Source organism: Hoplias malabaricus, chromosome 13 (genome assembly GCF_029633855.1).
Source record: "Hoplias malabaricus isolate fHopMal1 chromosome 13, fHopMal1.hap1, whole genome shotgun sequence".
NCBI lineage: Eukaryota > Metazoa > Chordata > Actinopteri > Characiformes > Erythrinidae > Hoplias > Hoplias malabaricus.
In genome coordinates this window covers 8982463-8992392 of record NC_089812.1, presented here as the reverse complement: position 1 = coordinate 8992392, position 9930 = coordinate 8982463, and the positions used below count along the sequence as shown (strand labels likewise).

Here is a 9930-nt window from a genome sequence, read left to right as displayed (position 1 = left end):
CACAAAGACACATATGCATTTCTAACTAACGTCAACTTTAATGAGAATGGAGAGCATTCTTCAAGTGAAAACAGATATTATTGTTTATTATTTTCCCCACCTTCTGGTGCACGGTGATGTCCTCAAAGCAACAGAACATGTTTTAGAGGCATGAAAGAAGACAATACATTCTGAAGGAAGCTTACAACAATTCAGAAAAACACAATGTATAATGCTCAATTCTCTGGAGGCAAAGAAAGCACCTGTGCATCCAAATCTCATGTCCGTGGATGTTTTAGTGAATATCTTTGTGATATCACAGCACAGAAAATATGGTTCAAACATTTCCTAAATCTGTAGAGTCTGCCCTTTTGATTCCTTCTTATCACAATTCATACATCACTCACATACAGAGTTATGAGGCTATGAACTGGGGTTGAGTTACATAAGATACAGGTCGCTTCCTTCCCGCGGTGCCTCTGATGGATTCTTGGGTCGTCTCGTTCTTTGGGAAACTGACCGATGGACATGAGTAAAGGTATGCTTTTACAGCAAATATATTCTTAAATTGGACTTTAGCTTCTCAGCTTTAGGACCAAATCATCTCTGTCCACAGCACTCTGGGATAAACGGGGGAGAGAGCTGAGACGGTTTTGAACAGTTTGGTATGAAACAGCCAAAACCAAAACGACTCCCTTAGACAAAAGAGCCTACTTTTTTTTCCAGGTTGAATGTAAAGTCAAAATCTTAGCCCCATAATAATTAAAAGTGTGTCGTAATCCTTTATTACTGTATTACATTTATCCTTTATTACATTTCATCAGACATCGTGGAAATCATCCTTCGTTGCAGTCCTAGAGTGTTAACAACTATAAATAAACAGTCAATGTCCAGACATGTGCTTTCCCTTTCAGGCTGAAGCACACATTAATTTGATCATGTCAGACATGCCTCCAGTCCATGTCAGCTCATGTCCTTTACCATGGCACATCAGAGCCTAGTGTCTTATACATTTCTCTCTTTTCCTTCCACTGTGATCTCTCTGTCGTTCCAAACGGTTTCCGTAGCAACCGTGGCTGCCTCCTCCTCCTTTTCCAGCTCCATCACCAGGGGTTTCCAAGAGTCTTGATGCATCCTCTCGTTTTTCTCCGTCTCCTGAGAGGAAGGTGGCACTGTGGAGGCTAAAGCCAGAGGGAGGTGTTTGAACTCATCCTCATTGATGTCATAGTCCTTCATCTTTTGCTCCAGGACCCACCAGCGTCCAGCGAAACCCACATCCAACAACCGCTCAGGCAGCTGCGACCAGGGAAGTTTCAAGGCAGAGCACTGAGCCTCGTACAGACTGCTGTCAGGGTCAAAATCCACAACGTATGTCAATGATGCCACGCCCAAGCTAATGTACCGTACACGCCCCTCATTGCGCAGCTTGGCCATGCGCTGCACGTGACCATCTGACACTCCGCTGCGTATCCAGGGGGACAGCAGTGCCAGCTTGTTGCTTGTCTCGAGCAGCTGGCTCTGGAAGGAAGCTTGGTCTGGGTTGGTCCTGTAGCAGGCATATGACCCACCTAGCAGCACCGCGTACACACAGGCCTTAATGGGACGTTCTCGCGCTCCCACAACTGCCTCACGGCATGCCTCCTTATAGTCGTTTAAAAGGCTGCGGCACCATGCTCCTGGAAACAATTTTTAGAGATTTACCATTTTTAATTAGATTTTGAAAACAAAATATTAAGTACAACATAAATGAAGATGAATAAATATGAAATGGATGAATAAGAAATAATTAATTTAATTAAAAAGATAGCTAACATAACATTTCTGGATTTCCTCCATGCTTGTTTAACTGCAGTGACGTTTTTTGTTGCTGTGCCTTTAAGAACAAAACATATTAGTGACCTCTGTTCTGATTGGCTCCCGTTTATTATGACCCTCAGGTAAAGTAGCCCTACCTGAAACACTCCTTATAACTTCAGTGTGAATAGATAGGGCTTAAATAGAACTCATCGTTGGTGTTTTACACAGAACACAATTCCTCCGTGAAAGTGGCTGGATCAAAATATCTCCCCTTTTCCCTACGTAGTGCACGATATTGGGAAAAGATATTACCACTTACAACCACCATGGCTGTCGAACTGAAAGTCATATTGTAAAAAAATAAATAAAATCTGGGTCCTTTACTCCTTATTGGTGATTAAACTAATATGAAAATATCTATACAGTGCACAGTACAGGGAGTAAGGAGCCATTTGGGATTAAGCCAGAGACACTGACATGAACAGGTTAATATAGACAGTGGATAAAGAACTAAAGAGGGTATTTTTAAAAACGCATTTAAAATCTCTCACCTACACGGCTGTTCTTAAGTTTCTCCCACCGTGAACTCTCACTCTGGATAGAAGACCCCGTGGAGCAAAACCTCCTCAACAAGCACGAGGCAGCCATCTTAACCCCCAAACAGCAGAACACACGCTGCAGCGGGTCGTAACAAACACTCCGTTCCAAATCGTACCCTACTCCCTACGTAGTGTACATGTTAGGCCCTAAACTTTGAGAATTACTTCCAATATTTAACATAACTGACAGAAAAAAAATATATAAATGGGTATTTTTACGGTTTATTATCCACTGTTTGGGTTTAATAGCCGTTAGTGTATGACAAACACAATACGCTATTTAGGGAGTAGGGAGCAATTTTAGTTTGAACCCTACACCTCAACAAATACGGCATCAGCGTCCAGTTTCCAAACAGGAGCGTCATCAAACGTCAAGAGCCGTGAAACTGTGGAGCCAAAATGTCGCAGGTTTACTCCAGCGTAATGATGTTTTTTCCGAATTAGAAACAAACGTTTGCTTCAAAGTTCCACTCTTACATCCCGTAGACATGCAAAGATAAATAAAGATGAATAAAAAAGATTAAAGTGCATTTTTCATTTAAGGTAAAAGTGTAAAGACAAAAATGTACCACATAAATATTTAAATCATAATTTCACAATAATGTATGTGAGAGAAAAATAATAAAAAAATATATATATATAAGAAAAAAAAAAACGTTTGAGGTTAAACTTATTTATAAATTAATTATAAATGTGCCATAACAAATTTACAGAGCTGTACAATGACCTTATAACCATAAGATTTATTGTATTATTTATGTCAGTAAATATATTGAATATATTTACGATTCATATAAACGATTCATACAAATAATAATACATTGCTTGAGGTTTTTTTTTTGGTTTGTCTACGGTCACGTGACCGTGTTTTGTGACCCGCACCGGAACCTTCTCACGCGTTGGGTGACGTGGATCATGTGTAAGACAAATATGATGTTTAACGCAGTTACACAGCGATAAATCGTGAGTTTGTCGACTCTTCTTGTTAAAATCAGTGTTATCGGTCGGAGATAGGAGCTGTAATATCGTCTGTTGTTCCTGACAGTGTCGTTAAAGTCTAAACCTGCTTTATGTTGTTACAGGAGAACTGAGTGACTGGCTGCTGGTGAGAGAATATTTATATTCGTAAGAACTAATGTATTTATTATTTATGTCGTTTATTAATCGCCGCTTGTTTTGTGTTAAGAATTAAAGCTGCTTGAGGCTGGGAACAGTTTTCCCTCCGTTAACGCCTTTAGTAAATAACGGGGAGCTGAGACCTTGGTTGTGTCCCAAGTAGCTAACCAACTCATTTTGTCAGATACACAACTGTGGCTTCTTCAAGTTAATTGTGCACTGCTTGTCCCAGTAATTAATTTAGCTGCTATTTGAATGTTTAATGGGTACTCTTAAAGACATATTATGTGGGGAATGTGGAGACATCTGAGACTGAACCTCTGACCAGACGTTTGACAGTTTAGTTTTATAATACATAATAAAATAACCCTTTTAACATGTCTCTGTGGTATTATTTATTTCCTATAAGGTGTATTATGATTGAAATAAGCAGTAAGTCCCATGGCTGAGCAGTTCCAGACAGCCAGGGTTTCTTATGTCATAAACCCAGAGAACTAAACCAATTCAAAAGGGGTTGAATGCATTATTATCTTGGGAATAATGTAATAATTATGAACAGAGGTTAGTTTTTAGATATATAATCGACTGGAGGTGGATTCAAGAGGTTTAAAATTCCTATTATGGAGAGCTACATTTGCCGTTTCACAAATGGACACCTTATTTGCTGTGGTCTATGCTGTTTCCTCAGTCTTTGCTGTTAAGTCCTACCATGGCTAGTCCAGAAGATTTAAAGTTTCAAGGTGAGTGGATTATGTTTTATTTCAGTTAACTCTCCATATACCCTGACCCATCTTTTCAACCCTCCCTGTATTTTGTTCCTGTTTCTAAACCAATTCAGAATTTGAGGAGGCTGCAGATTTACTGGCTGCTGATCCTGGCGCTTCCACGCTGAGCCTCTCCAGCTCCAGCGCCGCTGTGTCATCCGGAGATGTCAAACTGGACCTGTCTGATGATGAGGAAAATCAGCAGGAGAGCTCAGAGGTGCTTCATATAATGCTTATTTAATCATGTGGCAGTCCTCAGTTGCTGAGTCATGACAAGACTAACCGCTTAGTCACTATAGAAAAAGCTCCTGTACCCACCTCAGAAATTTCTTTCCAGTTGAAATAGGTGGGTAATCTTTCGAGTAAGACTTTAAATAGAAGAATAATAGGCACCGGTCTCTGATTACATCGCCAAACAGAAACTGGGAGTACATAGTGTTCGCATGCATTAACACATATGAAATTTCCCTGAATCTGCCATCATTTTAGAATAATAAAACAACAAGAAAAAAAAAACTTGCTAACGACAAGCTACATGCCTCACACTCAAGCTGAATCCAAAATGCCTTTCTATTCACTATGTATTGCATTCTGTAATGTAATGTTCCCAACAATTTGCAAGACTCTCCGCCTAATATTTTAAGCCATAGATTCAGTAGGGAGTTTAGAATTGGGAGTGACTTGTGACCCAGCTATTGACTCGGCTGCTTTTGTTATTAAGATAAGGTTTACAATAAACGGTGCTTTATGCATGAATTTGCGTCTTATACATACATGTAAATAAAACATTTGGTTACGATTTTTTTGTGAATGTGAACGTGTCTATTGCTTTGCTGGTGTGTAACACCTTGTACTTTTATTTATAGTTGCTTGGAGGTGAAAAACAGACCAGTGGCTTCTGGACGTTTGAATACTATCAGTCTTTTTTTAATGTGGATACAGTGCAGGTAAATATTAGGCTCACAGTAACAGTACTGTATTGAACTGATTGAGGTTCTGGATCAGATATTCTAGAGCTGCAATTAATAACTTTTAGTTTGGGAAGGCACCAGCCATTGAAATTGAATGATGTAGTATTTTTAAAAAGTGTTGATCACACTTCTATCATTTGTGTACTAAATGTTGTTATTCTTTTGCCTTTAGTTGTTCTCAGTGTAACCACGGCAACCAACGCTTTGTTAAAAATAAACAATAGAGCAATATTTGGGTTCCTTAAACAAATAAGTCATGTTTTTTCTGTTTTCTTTTAGGTGTTGGACAGGATCAAAGGCTCAATGATGCCTTTGCCAGGTCGGAATTTTGTCAAACATCATATTCGTAGCAACCCAGATTTATATGGTGAGGAATTTTATTTATTTATTTTTTTAAAATCACTCATCTAACATATTGGCCGATGTTTATGATGTGGTAAAGGCACTTATTTGACATTTGATGTCCAGGGCCATTCTGGATCTGTGCGACTCTGGTGTTTTCTGTGGCCATAAGTGGGAACCTCTCCACGTTCCTGAGTGAAATGGGAGGCCCCAAGTACCACTACAGACCACAGTTCCACAAAGGTGAAGGAGAAGAATATTTTTCCTTTTTAAAAGCACTCTTTATTTATTTATTTTATGGTTTTGTGACAGTGCAAACGGGTCTAGTTAAACATAATCTCATATTTACTAGATCCCTGTTTGTGTTGTGCTCTGAGAAAGTGACTGTGGAGTGTAGTTGAATATAAACTGTGTTCTATATGTGTTCTAACAGTGACTATAGCAGGTGTAGCTGTGTTCTTGTATGCTTGGCTGGTGCCTCTCGGTGTCTGGGGCTTCATGACCTGGAGACAGAGCTCTGAGAGGCACACCAGTGCCTACTCTTTTCTAGAGACTGTGTGTGTCTATGGATACTCTCTCTTCATTTATATTCCTACCTCGGTGAGTTTCTAAGGATGGTTGGGCTCTAATTTGAAAAAAATAGATAAAACAAATAAAAGCCTCATCTCTAACCTGTTTCTCATCTAAATGAGTACTGACTCTCAATTGATTTGTTTTTGTTGTAAGATTTTATGGGTCATTCCTTATGGGTGGCTGCAGTGGCTCTTGATTCTTGTCGCCATGGTAATCTCTGGCTCGATGTTGGTCATCACCTTTTGGCCAGTTGTACGCGACGACACCAAGACGACAGCATTTGTCACCATGGCGACAATCCTGGTGCTCCATGCGCTGTTGGCCATTGGCTGCAAGGTAACTTTACACTAACAGAAAAAAATAAATAAATAAATAATAATAAAAATCACACAAAGGTGCAAAATTATACATTTAAAATGGAGTGTGGTGTGGTCTGTGTGGGTTTCCTCCGGGTGACTGTGAGGAGTGTGGTGTGTTCTCCCTGTGTCTGCGTGGGTTTCCTCCGGGTGACTGTCTGTGAGGAGTGTGGTGTGTTGTCCCTGTGTCTGCGTGGGTTTCCTCCGGGTGACTGTCTGTGAGGAGTGTGGTGTGTTCTCTCTTTGTCTGTGTCGGTTTCCTCCGGGTGACTGTCTGTGAGGAGTGTGGTGTGTTGTCCCTGTGTCTGTGTGGGGTTCCTCCGGGTGACTGTCTGTCAGGAGTGTGGTGTGCTCTCCCTGTGTCTGTGTGGGGTTCCTCCGGGTGACTGTCTGTGAGGAGTGTGGTGTGTTCTCCCTGTGTCTGCGTGGGGTTCCTCCGGGTGACTGTCTGGGAGGAGTGTGGTGTGTTCTCTCTGTGTCTGCGTGGGTTTCCTCAGGTGACTGTCTGTGAGGAGTGTGGTGTGTTGTCCCTGTGTCTGTGTGGGGTTCCTCCGGGTGACTGTCTGTGAGGAGTGTGGTGTGTTGTCCCGGTTTCCTCCCACAGTCCAAAAACACACATTGGTAGATGGATTGGCGACTCAAAAGTGTCCGTAGGTGCGAGTGTGTGAGTGAATGTGTGTGTCTGTGTTGCCTTGTGAAGGACTGGCGCCCCCTCCAGGGTGTATTCCCGCCTTGCGCCCAATGATTCCAGGTAGGCTCTAGACCCACCGCGAACCTGAACTGGATAAGCGCTTAAAGATAATGAATGAATGAATGAAAATGATGGGGAAAATGATACTTCCAAACAACCTCTTAAAAAATACATTTTAATTCAGTCACTTCAGTTGTGCTTACAACATCCAAACCTGAGCATGCTCAAACCCAGATATTGGCTAGAGGGTTATAAATTGTTCTCATGGAATACTCATTGGGAGTATAATTTTTTTACATTTTAAACCAGAGTAAGCCTTCCCAGCAGAGCTGCGGCTACAGTAAGGACTCAGAGGACTTGTTGAATGAGCAGGTGTCCAGCTATTAATTTTGTAACAAATGTTTTCCTGTTTTCAGATGTATTTCTTTCAAACGGCTGTAAAAACGTTAACAGATGTCTCGCCGACATCTCAAGCTCTCCTTAACCACACGACGCTGGCCAGCAAAGCTCACTGACCATCAGCGAAGAGAGATATCGTATGAGGGACAGAAGAGTGAAGAAGAAAATAATGTACATTATTTGTAAAGACTGAAAAGTCATATTGCACCTTTCAATTTGGAAGCTACTGGTTTAGCAGCTCGTGTTTATGGAGCTGAATATGATTTGGGAAGATTGTAAACAAACTGTAACACCTCATCACTGTCAGAACAACACCTCCAATCTCCATTTTTAGCAACATTACAATGGAAGGATTATATTTTGTTAATTCCAGGTCATTTTAGACATTTTCTATTCGTCATAAAATGAACGTGTTACATTTCAATCAGACAGTGACAAAACAGTGTAGTGCAAAAGAAACCACCCTTGGTTTATTTAATTTTCAGTCTAAACAGGCGTTGAGTGGAAGCTTCATTTTCAGCACTGAGAGAAAAGGGGAGAAATGCTTAGTAACAGAAAATGACACTGATGTCCAATTATTCTGTTCAGCACTTAGTGTCCACCATTTGCCTTCATTGTAGCTTTCATCTTTTCTTTCCGGGATATTTTTCCACTCCTCCAATGCTCACTCTTAAGTTGTTGCATGTTCTCCTACTCATGGTAAAACAATTCCAACACTGGCAGCATTTATCTTTTTACTAGTGACACTGCATACTTTTAACATCATTCTAGTGGATTATTTTACACCTAATAGTCTGAGAAATATAAAAAGTATTACGTTTGACTGGAAACAAAACCGGATGGTCTCGTGCAGAGTGCTGTAAATCAGTTAATGGTTGAGTTAGAACTCTTGTAGATCTTAAAAGAATCAGGTGGTCTTTTGGCACGACTTGGAAAAACACCGAAATTGTGGATTGCAGTTTTTTTTTTAATATCTTTGTTGCAAATTAGACATTTGTTTTAGAATTCAGAAGTGATTAAATGTGAAATTCTGTGTGGGATTAGATTTGCTTAACTGCTTTGGGACCACTCCTTTAGTCTGACCTGGGACAGGGGTCTATCATTTCTATTTTTTTCCCCTTTCATCTTTTTAAGTTTGTAAGATTGTCTTATGTTTCTGAAGCAGACTGTTATTTATTTGCATTTTCTTTTTTGTGATCAGTTTTGTTTTGCTGTTCATCCCAGTCAGTACACTGTGTGTGCTTTTGTAAGTTGATTGGAATTGAAATGAAAGTAATAAATAATAGAAGGGATGCAGATAAAATTTTGCTACCGTTATCACCTAATGTTCACCAGTCCTCAAAGTAGTGGAAAAAAAATACGTATGATTAATAACCAGCCTCGCTTCCTCAGTTCAGTCTAAATTCACAAATCACACTTCAGTTCATTTCCCATCAGTGCAGTTTTCATGAAAACATGCAGAAAACATTTAACAGAAGCTTAAATGACTATTTAATAAATGTTGTCAGGTGTAGGTACCGTTAGGACAGGACAGGGTAGGACACGTGTTCCACAAAACGGCCAGATAACTGACTATAAGAGGATGATCCAATAGGAAGGTTTGGAGAAGTGGATTATATTGTAGATTAATAAATATTTGTTGGGAATTAAATGATTGTACTTTGATGACTACTTAGATCGGAAATTAAATAAATCAAAGTCTACAACTAAATCTTAAATACAACCAGAAATATCTTTGCATGGGGAATGTCAAAAGGAAAAAAATATAACAGGTCCTAATGTTATGAAGTGCGCCCAATCCACTTTAAAGGGTGTGGTAAATGATATTTATCACCAGACTATTATTATTTTTCAATAACAAATAAGGAATTAAATTACTCTGTGGTGAATAAAAGCGAAGCTCTATGCTACGTAGTTTAAGTAACGTAGGGAAGCCCTTTTAAAGGCGAAGTTTAATCAAATTTTAATCTAAAAACATAAAAATTCTGAAGATGTTTCCTCACTATTTGGTAGCTCTTTAGTCTGTTTGCATGCTAAAAACAGGCCTGATGTGTTTACAAAACCCCCAGTGTCAGTAAATGGGCAAAATACAAAGGGTCTTGGTGGCGACTATTAACTTATTTTTACTGTTTCAGATTATTTAATGTGGAATTTACGTAGGGTGACCAGATCTGAGATGGTGAAAAAGAGGACACGTCTAGGGGGGCACTACTGACGTGCAGACTGACCAATTAAATGTTTAGTGAAGGTTATCGACCAATAACGATTGCTCTACAGTCAGACCGTCCAATCAGAAGATTTTAGGCTACTTCACCACGCCCCCTTCTCACTCAAGCGAACCAA

General features: G+C 39.8%; 2 protein-coding genes across 3 annotated transcripts; one reads left to right on the top strand and one right to left on the bottom strand.

Moving 5' to 3' along the window:
• Nucleotides 1–58: 58 nt before the first annotated feature.
• Nucleotides 59–2533, bottom strand: timm29 (translocase of inner mitochondrial membrane 29). Its single transcript, XM_066643037.1, has 2 exons — nt 2328–2533; nt 59–1655 (listed from the first exon to the last, which is right to left on the bottom strand). The coding sequence occupies exons 1-2, from the start codon at nt 2422–2424 to the stop codon at nt 985–987; spliced, it is 768 nt and encodes a 255-aa protein (XP_066499134.1). The 5' UTR covers nt 2425–2533; the 3' UTR covers nt 59–984.
• Nucleotides 2534–3250: 717 nt separating this feature from the next.
• On the top strand, nt 3251–9218 carry yipf2 (Yip1 domain family, member 2). 2 transcript variants are annotated; one of them, XM_066641810.1, is made up of 10 exons: nt 3251–3338; nt 3458–3480; nt 4180–4231; nt 4330–4472; nt 5122–5202; nt 5506–5593; nt 5695–5811; nt 6002–6168; nt 6295–6477; nt 7605–9218. In XM_066641810.1, exons 3-10 carry the CDS (start codon nt 4201–4203, stop codon nt 7701–7703), a joined length of 909 nt encoding a protein of 302 aa, XP_066497907.1. In that variant the 5' UTR covers nt 3251–3338; nt 3458–3480; nt 4180–4200; the 3' UTR covers nt 7704–9218. The 2 variants fall into 2 exon arrangements, with proteins under 2 accessions (XP_066497907.1, XP_066497906.1); XM_066641809.1 differs by lacking the exon at nt 3251–3338 and having other exon boundaries at nt 3342–3480.
• Nucleotides 9219–9930: the final 712 nt, after the last annotated feature.